Below are 17217 nucleotides of genomic sequence, written 5' to 3' on the forward strand. Positions count from 1 at the left end.
TCGGGGGGGGCCGGGCTCCGCGCCCCGCTGACATCACCCGCCCGCCGCCCGCCTTTTAGCGCAGGGTCGGGGTCCCCGCGGGGCAGAGCGCCGGTCCCTCGCCGAGCATCGCCCTCGCTCCGTCCGCAGCCGCTTGTAAGTCCTGCCGCGGGGGAGGGGGCGGCGGGGAGGGTCCCCGGGGTGGGAACGCCAGCCCCCGGCACGGGGGTGCTGCTCCCGGGATGGGGACCCTGCACCCGGGACAGCGGAGCCGCTCTGGGACTGCGATCTGCGGCTCCCCGGATGCCACGGATTCCGCTCTCCGGGATGGGGATGCTGCTCCCCGGAGGAGGGTCAGGCTCCCCGGGATGGGGATTCCGCTCCTCCGGGTGAAGGCGGCTCTCCAGGATGGGGATGCGGCTCCCCGGAGGAGGGTCGGGCTCCCCCGCTCGGGCTGGGGTCACTGTCGGGGTTCTGTCCTGCTGCTCCCCTCAGGACCGCGTTCCCGGCGGGGCTCAGGGCAGCGATGGAGGGGCAGCTCCAGCCTCCCGTGCCCGTGTCTGCCCGGTGCTCGGGAGATGGGCCCGGGGCTGGCGGACACAGGGACAGGCAGTGCCATGTGGCCCCGGGAGCCGTGGGTGACCCCTCTGTGCCAGGTCGGGCCAGGGCACAGAGTGGGATTGCTGGGGCAGCTGCAGCATCACGGGATGTGCCCAGCAGTGCTCGGGATGTGGCCACAGGCTGCCCGTAGGGCTCGTGGGGTATCACCACATTAATCACGGGGCTCGGGGGGCACCCCTGCATTGCCGGCAGCAAGGGGGATCAGTGTCCTCTCCCGCACTGAGCTGTGCCAGCTCTCAGCCCAGCCCGCGGGAGCTGGGGTGCCCCGTGGTCAGGAGGAGCCCACAGGAGGCTGGGTGTGGATCTGGGACATCCACACTGCTCTGGAGGCACCCCGAGGCTCCCTGCCAAGCAAGGAGCCGGGCACGAGGGAGCGATGCCAGCTCCACCACAGGCTTGGCTGCCACTCCCAGAGCCTCTCCCTGCTGGCATCTTCCCTGGCATCCTCCCTGGCACCCTGGGGGCCTGCCTGCAGCCGGCTACCTGCCATCAGTGCCCGCAGCATGTCCTTACAAGGGCACGGGCACGGCTCCCGCTGCTCCCGCGCTCCTCCCCAGCTCCTGGACCTGCTGTGCCAAAGCCGTCCCACGGCCACCCTGCTGTGCCAAGACCATCCCATGGTCACCCTGCTGGGCCACAGCCACCATACCATGCCACAGCCAGCCAGCCTTGATGTGGTCACCCTGCCCTCTGGATCCTGGCATGGGTCACACCAGGGACATCCATGCCAACCAAGGACTGGCAAGGGACAGGGATAAGGCTGCTCCAGTGCACAGTCTGAGCTGGGCATGAGGCATCTCTGCCCGGACACCTACTGTCTGTCGGGGCAGATTTTGGAGGTCATGGTGGTGAATTTTCCTCCAAGCACACCTGGATGGAGCTGAAGGGCGAGGGAAGAGTCGGAAGGGCTTGTCCCCACTGCAGCAGAGTGGCAGGCAGATGACACCACGGTGTCTGCGGGGTCCCTGGACAGGAGACAGCATCTCCACACCTGACTGTCCCTGTCGTGCCACCAGGTCTCCCAGCACCGCAGCCATGGCAAACGTAGGGCCAGCCTATGGCATGAGCAGGGACGTGCAGTCCAAGATCGAGAAGAAGTACGACGATGAGCTGGAGGCCCGGCTGGTGGAGTGGATCGTGGCGCAGTGCGGGGATTCTGTGGGGCGCCCCGAGCGCGGCCGCCTGGGCTTCCAGGTCTGGCTGAAGAACGGCATCGTAAGTGGGGCCGGGGCTGGGCTGCCGTGGGGAGCTCTGAGGGCAGCGTGGGGGGTTCCATGGGGAGCATGGGGGGCTCCATGGGGAGCTCTGAGGGCAGCACAGGGAGCTCCATGGGCAGCATGCAGAACTCCATGGGGAGCATGGGGAGCTGTGTGGGGAACTGCAAGGGCAGCACGGGGATCTCCATGGGCAGCATGGAGAGTTCTGTGGGCAGCACGGGGAGCTCAGAGGGCAGCACAGGGATCTCCATGGGCAGCACGGGGAGCTCCAAGGGCAGCACAGGGATCTCCAAGGGCAGCATGGGGATCTCCATGGGCAGCACAGGGATCTCCAAGGGCAGCACAGGGATCTCCAAGGGCAGCACAGGGATCTCCATGGGCAGCACAGGGATCTCCATGGGCAGCACAGGGATCTCCATGGGCAGCACGGGGAGTTCCAAGGGCAGCACTGGGAGCTCTGATGGCAGCACAGGGATCTCCGTGGGCAGCACAGGGGGCTCTGTGGGCAGTGCATCGAGCCCAGGCTCCCCTCTGTGGCAGGTGCTCAGCAGGCTGGTGAACAGCCTCTACCCCTCTGGCTCCAAGCCCGTCAAGATCCCCGACGCGCCACCCACCATGGTCTTCAAGCAGATGGAACAGATTGCCCAGTTCCTGAAGGCGGCCGAGGACTATGGAGTGGTGAAGACAGACATCTTCCAGACCGTGGACCTGTTTGAAGGTGCGGGAGGGGGGCAGGCGGGGTTGGGGGTCCCAGGGGGTCCCGCTGTGCTGTGCCCGTCCTCACAACCCTCTCTCCCTGGGCAGCCAAGGACATGGCAGCGGTGCAGAGGACGCTGATGGCCCTGGGCAGCCTGGCAGTCACCAAGAACGACGGCAACTACCACGGGGACCCCAACTGGTTCATGAAGTAAGTGGGGGAGTGCCGAGCTGGGCACGGGGACTGCCTTGTCCTGCGGCTGCTCAGAGCTGGCTCTTGGCTCTGCCTGGAGCACACGGAGTTGGGATGCCAGACTTTCAGCTGGGGATCGCGGGGTGGCTGGGACATCCCTGGGGATCAGGGGGTGCTCCCGGGCAGCCGGGGGTGCGGGTGCCCCACGGCCTCTCCCCGTGGCCCGCAGGAAAGCTCAGGAGCACAAGCGGGAGTTCACCGAGAGCCAGCTGAAGGAGGGCAAGAACATCATCGGGCTACAGATGGGCAGCAACAAGGGAGCGTCACAGGCGGGCATGAGCTACGGCCGGCCCCGGCAGATCATCAGCTAGGCTCTGCCGCGCCGCCCCCAGCCCTCCCCAGCCGGGACCTCCGTCTCCGCTCCCCGGCCCAGCGCCGCCGCCCGTCCATTGGTATTTATTGAGGAGCAGCCGCCCGCCCGCCGCATCGCCCCGCCAGCGGCAGCACGAGCCCCGCCGCAGCCCCGGCCCGGGGCCGTGCCCCCCGCGCCGTGCCCCGGGCAGCCCCCGCAGCCCCGGCCTCGCACCCCCAGCGCTGAGCCCCGGGCAGCCCCCGCAGCCCCGGCCTCGCACCCCGCCGCCAGCCGGCCCTGCCCCGGCCGGAGCCCTCGGGAGGGACCCGGGAGCGCCGCCCGCACCTGCCCCCGCCACCGCCGCAGAGATCCCTGCCACGGGGAGAAGAGAGAATCGGCCTCGGTTTTGTACTTGGTTTTTGTCAAAATTAAAAGGTTCTATTCATCGAGCGTGGCCTGACGGGGTTTCGGTGGTGCCTGGAGAGACAAAGTCCTGCTCCCTAAAAGGGAGCTGCTCCTTCTGCCACCTCCAAAGCCGGGAAAACCTTGGATTTTCCCTGCCTGCCTTGGAAAACTCTGCCCTCTCCCCGCTGAACCATGACAGCCACTTTGGTCCTCTTCCTTCCCATGCTCTGGCCCAGCCCTTGCCTCCCCTGCCTGAGCAGCCCCTTTACCCCAGGGCACAGAGGGCTCTCAGCCCCCCAGATGCAGCACCCAGCACTGGGTTCCCCCCCGACACATTTTTCCACAGTGAGGAAGCTCTGGGAGGGCAGAGGAGTGATGGATGGGGCGGGGGGAGAGGAGGGTTTTTCAGGCTTTATTTGGAAAGCTACACAAAAGGGCTTTGCTGATTAAAAAACAAACCCCAGCTTTAAAAAAATAAACCACCGAACCCAAAGACATGAGAAGAAGCCAACCCTGCTCGGACAGAGCCACTGCCAGAGCAACTCAGGCTCCCGTCTGCAGCCCAAGGCAGGCCTACCTGCCACCACAGTGACACGGGGACAGCCCATCCTGCCCCAAACAGGCTGGCTCCTGCCTCCCCCGCCCCACAGCTGCTCTGTGCCCACTGCAGAGGAGGAATCAGCAGCACTGGAGCACGGGGGCAGGCAGAAGCGCTGGCTGGAGATGAGTGAAACAACTCCCTGCTTCTAAACTGGGATAACTGGTGGGTAGGGGCCGGCTGCCAGCCTGGGGAAATGCCAGTGCTGCGGGGTCCCTGCCTGCAGAGGCGGCTCCTGGGGCCCTGCTGTATTTCCCAGGCTGGCTCTGCAGAGATCAGGGACACAGGGACACGTCCTGGCCCTGCAGGAAGGGGCTCGGTGGGAATGGCACTGCACTCACAACGGTGCCCTGAGCGTCCAGCAGGGCAGGCTCCACCAGGAAAGGGTTTAAGGCTTGCTTTGTTTTCCAGGAGGAGGGAAGGGAAGCTCCCTTTGCAGTACCAGCCCTCTCTCCCTGTTTCCAAGCCCCTTCCAGCACCACCTCCCGCAGGACACAGTGGCAATGGTCCGTGGAGGCTCAGGAACCAGTCTGTGCTGCCCGAGCCCAGGCAGGTCGTACCAAGGGAGGGAGCCCAGCCCAGCCCCAGTCAGCAGGGCTGGTGCTCCCTGTCCTCCCCGAGGAGTTCAGTCGATGCCTCCCGGCCCAGGAATCCCGGGTCTGCCTCGTGGAAGCTCCCAGCTCTGCCATTGCTGGAAAGTTTGGGGTGTGTGGGGCTCCAGGACCCCTCCTGCCCATCCTGGGCAGGCTCCAGGTGCTCACACTCCATCTCAGCCTCCTCCACGTCCTTCTCCCGGTACAGAGGCACCGACTCCATCTCCAGGTCGCTCTCCAGGGCTCGGTGCTTCCTGCCCTGCTGGTACCACCTGCAGCTGCTGGAGCTGGAGCAGGCCAGGTCCAGCCCCACCTCGTTCCTCGTCAGGCAAACCTCCAGCATGTAGTAAAACGTCCAGAACACGGCAAAGCATCCCAAGAGCAGGAGGGTCTGCAGAGGGAAACCCCTTGAAAAACCTGCTCAGGGCCTGCCCAGTGCCCAGCAGAGAGGGCACAGAGCAGGGTCCTGCCCTTCCAGCCCATCCTGGAGCATGCAGGGCTCCCAGCCTGCAGGCAGGCTCACCTTGAGGGTGTTGGCTGTGATGGTGTAACGCTGCTCCTCGGGGATGTCCAGCCCTGGGGGACAGGGCAGGGAGAAGTCACTGCTCAGGTACTGCCCACTCATGGCTTCCTCCAGCAGCCTGGGGACAGAGACACCCGTGAGGCTCCCGTGGGTAGGGGGGCTCCAAAACACCCACAAAGGGTCTGCAGTGTCCCCTTCAGCACACAGAGCTGTGTTCTGTGTGCTGCAGCCCTGTGAGGTGTGAGGGCAGCCCCAGCCTCACCTGGCAGCAACACGGCTCCAACCCAGCCACTGCTCACAGGGAGGCAGGGATGAACTCCTCATCCTCCCTCTCCTGGCTCCCTCCAACCTGGGGACGGGGTGTTCTACCCCTGGGGGACGTGGTGCCCTACCTCTGCCGCTCCTTCATCTCTGCTGGGGACCAGGAGGAGCCGTACAGGGTCAGCTGCCAGTGCCTCAAGGTGCCCGGCCTCAGGCTGTCGTCCCCTGGGGAGGAAGCAGGCTGCTCCAGTGGGGAACTCTGAGCCAAGCACAGGAGCTGGCACTCGCTGGGACGTGGCACAGAGCTGCCAGCACTCCTGAGGGTGCCCTGAGGGCAGCACTCACCGATGTCCCTGATGAGCAGCCTGTAGGTGCCCTGCGCCTCCTCGCCCCAGCAGCGCACGGTGGAGAAGGTCCAGTCAGAGAAGCCATTGGGGTCCCTGCCAAGAGAGGAGGGGAAACAACCCCTGAGGGGTCACAGAGGCAGCAGCAGCAGGACCCAGCCCTGCCCTGTGCCCCCGCTGCTCACGAGTCCATGCTGCGGGTGGTGCCGATCAGGGACATCATCCCGCTGGGGCACAGCAGCCGGATCTCCAGGTTGCCACGGCGAGGGTGGGTTATGGTGACAGTGACAGCCACGTGCTCCAGGGTCCTCATGCCAGACAGCTGCAGGTCGGCAGGGGTCACTGGGAAAGGGAATTATTATTGTAATTAATATGCTAGAAGAGTAAGATCCTCATCAGTAGATAGAGATGTAGAGGAATAATCAAGGCTGGTTGGTCAAGGCTGGTGGCGTTGGGATGGAGTCCCCACTGCCAGGCAGCCCCACTGGGCTGTGGTGCCACTTCACAGGACACACACGTGCCCTCTGCCTCTTCCCCACTGCCCTGTGTGGGACTGGGAGGTGTCCAGGCTGGCCCAGCCCATCTCCAGCCATTCCCAGCTCCAGGAATGCTCACGGCCCCAGGGCTGCTGACCACAGCCCCTCTGCAGTGGGGAGAGCTGGGTGGCTGCTCCAGCCCCTGCCAGGGGGGACGTGGGCACATGGCAGGGCAGGCAGGTGACAGAGGCAGCAGTGTCCCCTGCCTGCAGGTGACAGAGGCAGCAGTGTCCCCTGCCTGCAGGTGACAGAGGCAGCAGTGTCCCCTGCCTGCAGGCCTGCTGGGACCAGGCAGGGCTGGGCTGAGCTCTCCCTGCCCTGGTAGCCCGGGGCAGCCGCTGCTGCTCGGCACAGCCCGGCCAAGTCGGGAGCTGCAGCATTTCCTAAAATGGTCAAAGGCAGCAGAGCAGCTCTGGCCGCTGCCCAGCCCCGCTCCCGAGCCCGTCTGGCTCCCCAAACACATCAGAGCAGGGATGGGGATGTGGGGAGGGGATCCCCTGGGGATGGGCAGCGGAAAAAGCCCAGGCAGCCCAGCACTTAACCCCTTCCTGGCCTCCTGCCGCCCAGGGCTGGTCCTGCCTGGCTGTGCCACCCGGCAGGGCAGGCTCTGCTCTCCCTGGCACACCTGGCAGGGCAGGCCCTGCTCTCCACCCATGGCACACCTGTTCTTACCATTCCAGGCCACCTCCAGCTCCTGAGGGAGCCAGGGGATGCTCCTGCCCTCCTTCAGCACGGGGCTCACGTACGAGGCCAGGTAGGGCACGGACTCCCAGATCTGCCAGGGGAAGCAGAGAGGGCTCAGCACGGATTGCAGCCTCCCTGCACACCCATCCCTCATCTCCCACAGGCTGCTCCTGGGCTGGATGTGGGCCCAGGCCAAGGGGCCTCTCCTGATGGTGCTCTGGGACACCCAGGGATGGGAGCAGTGCCCACATGCCCAGGAAAGGAGGGAAAGCCTGGGAGCCAGGAGGGCTGATGAAGGTTTGGGACTCCCCAGCTCTGGGTTTGAGTGGTGTCCTGAGGCTGTCCCACTCCAACCCCTGGTACAGGGGACAGGGAACAGCAGAACCCAAGTGCCTGCAGGAAGAGGGAGCAGCCTGGAGGTCCCTGTGACCCTGGGGGCACAGCTGGCAGTGGCAGTGACCTGACACAGCTGGACAGAGCTTCACACCCAGCTGGGACCAAGTGCCAAAGGGACGTGCCCGGGGCTCCATGTGACAGAGATGGGGACGCCTCAGCCTGCTGTGAGCACACCACTGCTCCAGAGCTGCCAGTTGAGAACTGGTTCTGGGGGCAGGACACCTCCTGGCTGTGGGGCAGGACATCCCCTGGTTGTGGGGCAGGACACCCTCCTGGTTCAGGGGCAGGACACCCCCTGGTTGTGGGGCAGGACACCCCCTGGTTGTGGGGCAGGACACTCTCCCTGCAGCCCCTGCGGAGGGAGGAAGGTGCTGGGGCTGCTCCGTCATGGTGGATCAGGGCCCTGACCATGGCTATATATAGTGCTGGAGAGCAGCAGCTCTCAGGGGCAGCTCTCAGGCCCTGCTGGGAGCCCCGTGAGCTCACAGCCAAAGCAGCCTCAGAGGCAGGGCCAGCAGGACGGTGGCCAAAGCGCTGAACGGCAGCGGTGTCACAGCACAGGAGCTGTCCCTGCCGTGGGGCTGGGCTGGGGTGGCAGGGCAGGGCATTACCTTGGCAGCGTTCACCAGCCTCCAGGCGTTGAGCAGGCCGAAGCCATGCTGGTGGCTGTGGCTGAAGCCAGCCTGGTTCGTGTCCCACTTGGCGTGACGGTCCTCGTACTGCAAAGACACACGGGGGGCCCTGCTCACCTGGGGGCTCAGGCAGCCTGAACCCCCAGCATGAAGGGAAGGAGGCCCAGACACATCCCACGGGTGGGGAAGCAAACCCACATCAAACCCACATGGCCTTATTAGAAAGGAACAGGTTGATCTTTGTTTGAAACATATCCCAGGACAAAGCGGCTTCCAGCTCCTCAGAAAGGAAATGGAGCTGCACAAAAGGGCACAAATGCCTCTGCTCTGAAACATCCCAGCTGCTCCCTGCTGCCCAAACCACTGCCTGTGGCATGGCAGAAGCCTTGGAGAGAAGGAACTGAGTCCTTTAAATCACCAAGAGTGAGGCAGGACAGATCTGGGTCCCATCACTTACTGGGTTGTACTGCTCTGGCAACGCTGGCTTGGAAGTTATGGAAAACACTGTCCCATGCCAAAGAGAGCACAGCATCAGCTGGACACAGCCTCCTGCTCCCCAGAGGGGTGAGGGAGAAGCCCCATCCCTCCAGTGAGTTCCCACTGCTGCTCTGGGTGAAGGGCAGGGCTGCGTTTGCTGCCCAGCTCTGTTGTGCCTGTTTCCAGGAGCCCAGGTCTCTGGAGAGCCCAGGAAAGGCCAGGGCAGGGCAGAGCTCCTGTTTCCCACTGCCTGGAGCGTGAGGTGACATTGCAGAGGTGGCAGCCCTTGGGCTGGGCCAGCACCACCTACTGAGCCCTGGAACCTGCTGAGTTCTGGACCTTGCTGAGCTCTGGAACCGGCTGAGCCCCTGGAAGACCCCTCCATTGGCAGATGGAGGCATTCCTGAGGCAAACAACCCATTTATTATCATGACAGGGGAAAATGCCTCAGCCACATTCCAGGAAGGAACAGGGGGTGAGGAGAGAGCCAGCCGAGGCAGAGATTTATGGAAGGGCAGCAGACACAAACAAGGATGTGCACAGCAGGGCCCAGCGTCCTGCAGCGCCCTGAGGGGAGGGAGGGAGGGAGGAGGCCCAGGTTCACCTTGGCGGCGGTGAAGACGATGAGGGAGGGAAGGAGGGACTCACCTGGTGAAGATGAGGAAGGAGGGAGGGAGGAGGGACTCACCTTGGTGGCGGTGAAGACGATGACGTGCTGCACGTCGCGCCAGGTGAGGCAGGGCCGCACCTGCAGCATCAGCGCGATCATCCCCGCGGCCAGCGGGGCGGCCGCCGATGTCCCCGTGTGCCCCTCCGTGCAGCCCGTGCCCTTCTGCAGGTCCCAGTCCGTGGTCACCTGCCCAGGAACGGGGCACAGGCCCCTGTCAGGCTGCTGGGCTGCACAGGGACGTGTGCTCCGTGTCTGTGCCAGCCTGGGCCCGGCCTGTGACACAGCTGTCCCTGGGACAGCCTGACTGCAGGGACAGGGATCCCAGCTGGGAAATGGTGCATGGGGACAGCTCCCTTTGCAGAGAGAGAGAGGAACCAGCCCTAACCAAGGAACTCTGTGGGAAACCCCTGGCAGACACAGTGTGGGCTCTTCCTCACTGTCACTGCTGATCAGTGTCACAACCAGGGCCCACGTGGGGCTGTGCAGAGCACACACAGCCTCTGAAGAGGCATCAGGCAGCTCTCAGACTGTGCCACCTCGCTGCAAAGCAAGTGCATCCATCTCCCTCTGCTCCCCGTGGGGAGACAGCCCAAAATCTCAAGGGTTTCTTGTGTTTTTGCTTGGCTCCATCCCGTTTTTCCAGCTGTGAGCGGCTCCAGCTCACGCTGGGACACTGAGTGTCCCACACAGAGCACCCTGAGAGCACAAACTTTCAGTAGGAAACACATCCAGTGCCAGAAGCTGTATTAAATTCTTCCCATTAAGGAAACCACACAAAGTTTATGGTCTGGTAAAAGAAAAAAAAACAACAAAAAGAGCTGGAGCAGATGGCTGCAGGGAAATTAACTCTGAGTTAACTCTGGCAGTACTGCAGCGAGCTGCAGGGTGCCCAGGAGCAGGCTGTGCTCCTGAAATGGGCTGTGTGGGGTTCAGCAGCTCCTGAAAAGGCTGTGTGGGGTTTAGGAGCTCCTGAAAGGGCTGTGTGGGGTTTAGCAGCTCCTGAAAGGGCTGTGTGGGGTTTAGCAGTGAAAAAGGGCTGTGTGGGGTTTAGGAGCTCCTGAAAAGGGCTGTGTGGGGTTCAGGAGCTCCTGAAAAGGCTGTGTGGGGTTTAGGAGCTCCTGAAAGGGCTGTGTGGGGTTTAGGAGCTCCTGAAAGGGCTGTGTGGGGTTTAGCAGCTCCTGAAAGGGCTGTGTGGGGTTTAGAGTTCCTGAAAGGGCTGTGTGGGGTTTAGCAAGGCTAGGGCTGGCTGAAGCAGCCACTGTGGTACAGGCTGCTCCCAGGCTATGTGTGCACCTCACCCTGGTGCCCCATGGAGTGCCAGCTCCCCTGTCAGTGTCCCACAAAGCCAGTGTTTAAAATGAAGGTGCATTTGTGACCTCCACAGCACTCACAGCGTGCTGGGGAAGCCAGACCAAGCCCTGAGCCTGGAGCTCCTGATGGAATGCAGCACAGCCCTCACTGGTTTCCTTTTTTCCCAGGGTCAGCACTTTCCAAACCAGCCTGGGACAAGTGCAGGGATTTCTGACAGCAAGGATCAGCCCTGCTCTGGGTTTTACTGTCCCTGTGGCAGACTGTGCCGTGCCCTGGCTGGGCACAGATCCCTGCCCTGGCTCTGGGCTGCAGCAGGAGCTGGCTGAGCCCCGGCCAGGTGCCTGAGGATCCCAGGCTCTCCCTGTTCCCCAGGTTTCCCCAGCCTGTTCGACAAGCCTGGACTGTGGCAGGCACAGAGCCACAGGAAAGAGCTTTTGGGAAGTCCTGTCCTGGTGGGAGATCCTCCAAACATGGACAGCCAACCCCAAATATCAGGAGGCAGCAATGTTTCCCTGGAGCTGCCCTGGGGTGGGAGGGCTCTGCAGCCCCTGCTGGCCCCACAGGACAGGAAGGGGTCACAGCACTGGGGTGGGGGCAGCGTGGCACCAAGGGAGGGACAGGCTGGCTCAGGCCTGCAGGGGGGAAAACAGTCCTGCCTGCTTGGCTCGGGCAGAAAGGACGTGTTGTTGACGAGAAGTCGTTTTTTGGCAAAAGAAGGGAAAAGCTGATAAAAATATTCTTAAAAATTCAGCTGGGAGAGGCCCACGTGCCAGAACAGAGGAGAAGCTGGGGCCAAGTGGTTTAAAGAGCCCGAGGCTCTCCCTGCCCTCCGTGCTCCAGCATCCCTTGGGAGCAGAGAGAGGGGGCTGAGAAACAGGAGCCTCCCTCTGCTTGTGCAGGGCCTGGACAAAAGGCACATCAGAGGGAATGAAAGGGAATCAGAGGGGACAGAGCCATGTCCTGGCTGTCCCTGGGGTGGCCAGGAGGGCACAGACAGGGACACGGGTACTCACAATGCTCCTCATCATCTTGTCCCCGCCGCTGAAGGTGACAGCCAGCATGGAGGCACACTCCTCAGCATAGAAGGGCATGGAGCCAGTCTCATCCACAGCTCCTGGGGAAAAGGGAGAGGCACCCCTGTGTGAAACTGCCCTGCTCCCACTGCTGGGACTTCGGGGTGGTGATCCCTGAGAGCCTCTCCTGCCATGTGCTCCTCCAGGGCCTGGGAGCTGGGCAGGGGAACCAGAACCAAGCCTGTGTTTGCCCACCTAGAAGATCTACAGGAAGGGCAGCAATGACAAATAATCCCCCACTGTGCTCAGTGTCACACAGATCTCCTGCCCCTCACGCAGCCTCTGCTCTGGAGAATGGATCACACACTTCTCCTCTAACAAATGATGGGAATGCTGCATTCCAGGTCATTCCCTGAACATGGCAGTGTTTGTCACAGCCCCGGGAGGGAGGCCTGGGCACGGGCAGGAATTTCCTTGGCCTCCTCTTGCTCTGAGGCTCAGAAGCAAAGTGCAGGCGTGGGGGCTGAAGCCCAGCACACCCAGACACTGCCATGCTTGTCCCAGACATTCCCCACAGGCTCCCAGCTGGGCAGGCTCTGTGCTTTAGGGATCACCTCACTGCTGCAGGCCGAGGGGAGCAGACAGAGGGCTCACCTATGGTGACAGTGTAGATGGAGTTGGCGTATCCATCGTAGTTGCAGTTGTCACTGTGCTGGCCCCCGTTGCCACTGGCCACCACGAAGATGCTCCCGAAGCCGCGGCGACCGGCGATCACCCCGTGCTGCAGGGCAGCCTGCAGGGAGGGACAGGGCAGGGGGCTCCTTCCACTGACCCCAGGGCAGGGGGCTCCTTCCAAACTGATCCCAGGGCAGGGGGCTCCTTCCACTCCTTCCACACTGATCCCAGGGCAGGGGGCTCCTTCCACTCTGATCCCAGGGCAGGGGGCTCCTTCCACTCTGATCCCAGGGCTTCCTGCAGCAGCCAGCCCAGCACGTGGGACCAGGGCTCCCCAGTGCCCCTCTCTGAGTGCCCAGCCCCACAGACCCCGGGGCTTTGCCTTTGCTGGCACACACCACAGCTGGGGCCCCACCTGGCAGCACATTTCAGCCCAGGCTCTGCTCCCACCCAGGGAAAGGAGCAGAGTTTCAGCACATTTCAGCCCAGACTCTGCTCCCACCTAGGGGAAGGACTCGTCTGAGGGATGAGCAAGAACACAGCCCCACTGGCAGTGAGCACCCTGCTCTCCCTCCCCTGGCAGATGAGGGCACATTCTGCCCATTCTCTGTGGCACAGCGAGCTCTGCCTGTGCTTTGTGTCCTGGAGCTTGTTCCAGCTGTCTCTGCAGGCAGGAAGGGAATAAATTAACCTGCAGGACTGGGAACCATTTGTTATGGTGAACGAACAGCTCGGCTGTCAGCGCTGCTGAGCTGTGGTTGGAAGAGCACAGCAGCAGCAGAGCACTGGAGCAGAACCACACCCCAGTGCTGCTTTTGGGGCCCCTCAGTGACCCCTTGCTGCAGCACAGGCAGGCTGGGTGTGCTCTGCAGCAGTTCTGCAGCACAGGAGCTCTGAGAAAACCTTAATGGCCTGGGAAGGAGCAGCCTCAGCTCTGGCTCTGCCTCCCACTGCAATCTCACCCTCCCTTGTTTACTGCCAGTATCCAAAGGCACCATCCCTGCCTGGAGAGCCACCCTGAGCACAGGGAAAGCTCCAACTCCTGAGCAGAGAGCACCTCGTGGGCTGCACAGGCTGTCAGTGCCACACCTTCCACAGGTTGGGAAAGAGCCTTTCCCTGCTGGAAGCAGCCTCTCCTTGGAAAGCTCACCCTGCCCTGCCCTGCCCTGCCTGCACACAGCATGGCCTCTCCCAACCAGGGACACCTCAGCTGGCACCAAGGGACACACACAGACGTGCAGAGTGTCACAGCCACATCCCTTTCACCCTGAACGGGCAGGCAACAGCCACAAACCCTGGAGGCTCCCCCAGGGCTGCTGGGGCTGGGATTTACCTTTCCCAGCTGGTGGGGGCCATCCACAGTCTTCCCATCGTCGTCAGGACCCCAGCTGCAAAGAGAGACAGGGTGAGGTGACAGCCCCAGGAGGCACAGGCGGCTCTTCCTGCCACCACAGCGAGCTCCCAGCTGCTCCCAGAGCCACCACTGGGACTGCAGAGCACTGCACTTTCCCACCCGTCAGGATGGCCCCTCGCTGCTGGGACACGGCTGCCGTGTCTGCACTGTGCCCCTGGGTCAGATTCCAGCGCACAAAATGTTTGATTTTTATTTAACAAGAGGCTTCTCACACATTCCAGTCCCCGTCACACGGCTCAGCCGGGGCAGCCTGACCACAGAGGGGAGCACAGTGCCCCCTCCAGCACAGCCAGCCCAGAGGATGTGCTGTAGTGAGGGATATCTCACAACTGCAGGAGCTGTGCAGAGCCCAGGACAGGTGCCAGGACAGATGGCCTCAAGGTAACTGAGCCACAGGATTCACTGTAGGCTGTGCAAGCAAAGTCCAGAACAGGACTGTGTAACAGCATCTGTACAGTACAAGCTAACTGCAGCCACAAGAGCACACACAGGGACATCTCACACCTGTAGGAGCTGTGCAGAGCCCGGGACAGGTCTCCAGGAACAGGATTGTGGTTAACAAGGCTATCTGATAGCAAGGTTATCAAGGCTAACTGCAGCCACAGCAGGATGGGAGCTGGTGTGAGCACTCAGCCACGAGCTGTGAGCCGTCCCCAGGCAGAGCAGGGCTGGCAGCCAGCTCAGGGTCGCAGGGCTCACCTGCAGCTGTAGATGTCATTGATCTGATAGTGCTTGTTGAAGGCAATGGCCTCCATGCTGTCCGTGAGGGGCCCGTCCAGCACTCGGATGCCTGCAGGACAGAGGGACACGGGTCACATGAGCTGCACAAACTGCAAACACTCTCCTGGCTCGAGGCTGCCCCGCTGTGCTCACCCTGCAAGGCCAGCCCAGCTCTGGAGGGCTGAGTCAGCGCCAGCTCCTGCTGGATCTGGGGCAAACCCTCCTGTCCCCTGTGCCGCTGTCTGTGCAGCACCAAGGGCCAGCCCAGCTCAGGCACATCCGAGCTATAGTGGTGACACTGCAGTACCCAGGATGGGGGGCAGCCCTGGCAGCCTGGCAGGGGACGTACCCGCGATGCGGCTGCCGAAGGCGACGCCCACGGTGCAGAAGCTGTTGTTGGGCACGGCCGCGATCTCCCCGGCGCAGCGCGTGCCGTGGTGGTTCCCGTTCTCCTCGTCGGGGTGAGGCATGGGGTCAGGGTCGTTGGAGTTCAGGTCATAGCTGCCCTCTGGGCTCTGCAAACAGAGCCACGCTCAGGACTGGGCTCTGCTCCCCTCAGGTTGGGAACAGCAGGAGTTAAGAGAACACAGCACGGGCTGAAACACAGGCTGGGCGTCACGGGAACTTGGAGGCTGCTTCCTCACAGGGCTGCAGCTCATCGCTGCCAGCTCTGCTGTGGGGAAGGGACCAACCAGGGCAGCTCCAGGCACTGCTGCGGGTCAGAGGGATGCCAGCTGCCTCCCACGGGTTGCACAAAGGCAGGTTACCCCAAAACCTGGGTGCAGAACCTCCCAGGAAAGGCTTGCTGCTGGCACTTTCCGCCCTGGCAGAGCCAAGGTGACGGCACAGGCTGGACCCTGAGCTCTCACACACTCCTGTCACACTGCCCGGCCTGCAGGCTGCACAGGCACTCACGTAGTTTGGCTGGATGTCCTTGATGGTGTGCTCCACGCCGTCGTCCACTACCACCACCGTGACCCCGCGCCCCGTCACGTTCCGCTCCCACACGCCCGTGACGTTGATGTCCTTGCCGGGGCTCTTGTGGTTGTTCTAAGCACCAGAAGGGACAGTGAGGGGACAGGGTCAGCGCTGAGGGGACCTCCTGGGGGCACTGGACATGATGTGTGGGGCTGGGACCAGCACGGGAAGGACTCACAGGACAGTCAGGGGAGATAAACTCAGGCTGACAACGAGCAAAAGCTGCTGGAGCCATGAGCTGGAGGGCACAGTGTGCTCCAGCCAAAGCCCTCTGCTCACCCCAGTGCCACCAGTGCACAACCAGCTGCAGGAGCTGCTTCCTCCCATCATCACAGCGAGCACATGGCACACAGGGCGAGCTCTCAGCGAGCTCCCTCCTCACCAAAGCACAGAAAGAGGCCACTCTGCCTCCTGCATGACAGCTCTCCCATGGCCACACAGACAGCCCGAGCCTGGCAGCACAGCAGGAGCCGGGAAACCACTCACCAGATGCCACTGCTGGGGGTATTTGGGATCGTTAAAGTGCAGGCTGCGCTTGGAGCGCTTCAGAAGCTTCTGTTCCGAGTGCCACCGCACGCTGTCGTGCTGTGCAAACAAAGTGTCCACGGACCTCCTGATGGCTTCATGCTCAGCCACCGCATGGCCGTCGGGCTGGTAGGCAAAGAGGTAATGGCCCTTGAGCTCCCCGACACGGCCCATGTTCACCAGCCCCGCAGTCCGGGCCAGCTCCTCTGCCCGCTGCTCCAGCTCCTCCTCGGGTGCCTCCAGGCTGACCGCCCACGTCAGCTTCCCGTGGCTGCCCTCAGCGTCCAGGGCCGGCGAGGCCAGGGGGATCCAGGAAGCGCTGAGCCAAAGGCACGTGTGGATGCAGAGCGTGGCCTCCATCCCCGCACTCCATAGCGGCGCTCCCCGCCTCCAGTGCGGCATCAGACAGGAGGGCTGTAACAGCACAGGTGAAAGTGGTGACAACCCCTCCTGATGAGGGACACGGTGGCCAGGGCCACCTAAAGGTCCCACAGAGATCCCCATAGGGGATGCCACCAACCCGCTGCATGGCAGATCCCCTTCCCGGGAAACACCAGCGGCTCCTTCCCAGGGTTCAGAAGGGGAGGCATAGCCAAGGATCGATCCCAGCCCTGCCCTGCCCTGCCCTGCTGGGTGCCAGCCCCGGGCCCGGAAACACCGCACTGGGCTGCCAGGAGCAGCCACTTCCCCCTCTTGCCTCTGATAAGGAACTGATAAGAAACTCTTGATGCGTGGCTCCCCAGAGCAAACACCACGGGCACCGCCATGCTCCGCGGGCAGCCCAGAGCCGGTTCCTCTTCTGCAGGAGCCCCACGGAACTCGTTCCTCACCTGCCCCATGGCCGGAGGAACAGGCTTTTCCCTGGCACGGGAGCAATCACCGCCGAGCCCCGGTTCAACCCGCAGTCCATAAACCACGGCACCGCAGAGCGAGGAAACACCTCCCGAGGTCCCGCTGCCCCGGCCGTGCCCGGAGCTCCGCACCCCGGCCCTTTTTCTCCCGGAACCCGCTCCATTCCCCTCTGACACAGCTCATCAGCCGCACACCGAACCCCGCGTTTCTCTCCCCAAAAGCCGGGCTTCAAGCGCCCCGGCAGCGGCACCGCGCAGCGCCCCGGGGCAGCCGCGGCGCTCCCCGCTCCTCCGGTCACCGGCACCGGGGACACCGCGGAGGTCACCCCCGGGCACAGCACCCCCGCTCCGCTCCGCCACCCCCGCCCGGGCCCGGCGGCAGCGCTCCCCGGCCCGGTGCGCATCCCTCCCGCCGCCCGGAGCCCAGTGCCGCCCGCCGGTGCCGCCCCGCAGCGCTCACCGGGCATGAGCCGCCGCCGCCGCCGGAACCGCGGTGCCGCTGACAGCGGCGTCACATCCGCCGGGGCGCGGGGCGGAAGGGGCGGCGCGGCGG

General features: G+C 63.5%; 2 protein-coding genes across 2 annotated transcripts; one reads left to right on the forward strand and one right to left on the reverse strand.

Moving 5' to 3' along the window:
* The first annotated feature begins 2 nt into the window (after positions 1 to 2).
* TAGLN (transgelin) lies at positions 3 to 3508 on the forward strand. The gene is made up of 5 exons (XM_064732137.1): positions 3 to 135; positions 1617 to 1815; positions 2358 to 2535; positions 2622 to 2724; positions 2936 to 3508. The coding sequence occupies exons 2-5, from the start codon at positions 1636 to 1638 to the stop codon at positions 3075 to 3077; spliced, it is 603 nt and encodes a 200-aa protein (XP_064588207.1). The 5' UTR covers positions 3 to 135; positions 1617 to 1635; the 3' UTR covers positions 3078 to 3508.
* Positions 3509 to 3592: 84 nt separating this feature from the next.
* PCSK7 (proprotein convertase subtilisin/kexin type 7) lies at positions 3593 to 17189 on the reverse strand. The gene is made up of 16 exons (XM_064732132.1): positions 17125 to 17189; positions 15775 to 16227; positions 15226 to 15360; positions 14660 to 14825; positions 14290 to 14380; positions 13510 to 13564; positions 12156 to 12294; positions 11502 to 11602; positions 9196 to 9363; positions 8010 to 8117; positions 6991 to 7093; positions 5968 to 6124; positions 5784 to 5878; positions 5570 to 5663; positions 5178 to 5295; positions 3593 to 5045 (listed from the first exon to the last, which is right to left on the reverse strand). Exons 2-16 carry the CDS (start codon positions 16213 to 16215, stop codon positions 4650 to 4652), a joined length of 2367 nt encoding a protein of 788 aa, XP_064588202.1. The 5' UTR covers positions 16216 to 16227; positions 17125 to 17189; the 3' UTR covers positions 3593 to 4649.
* Between the last annotated feature and the right edge of the window lie 28 nt (positions 17190 to 17217).

Source organism: Zonotrichia leucophrys, chromosome 24 (assembly GCF_028769735.1).
Source record: "Zonotrichia leucophrys gambelii isolate GWCS_2022_RI chromosome 24, RI_Zleu_2.0, whole genome shotgun sequence".
In the NCBI taxonomy this organism is placed as follows: Eukaryota; Metazoa; Chordata; class Aves; order Passeriformes; family Passerellidae; genus Zonotrichia; species Zonotrichia leucophrys.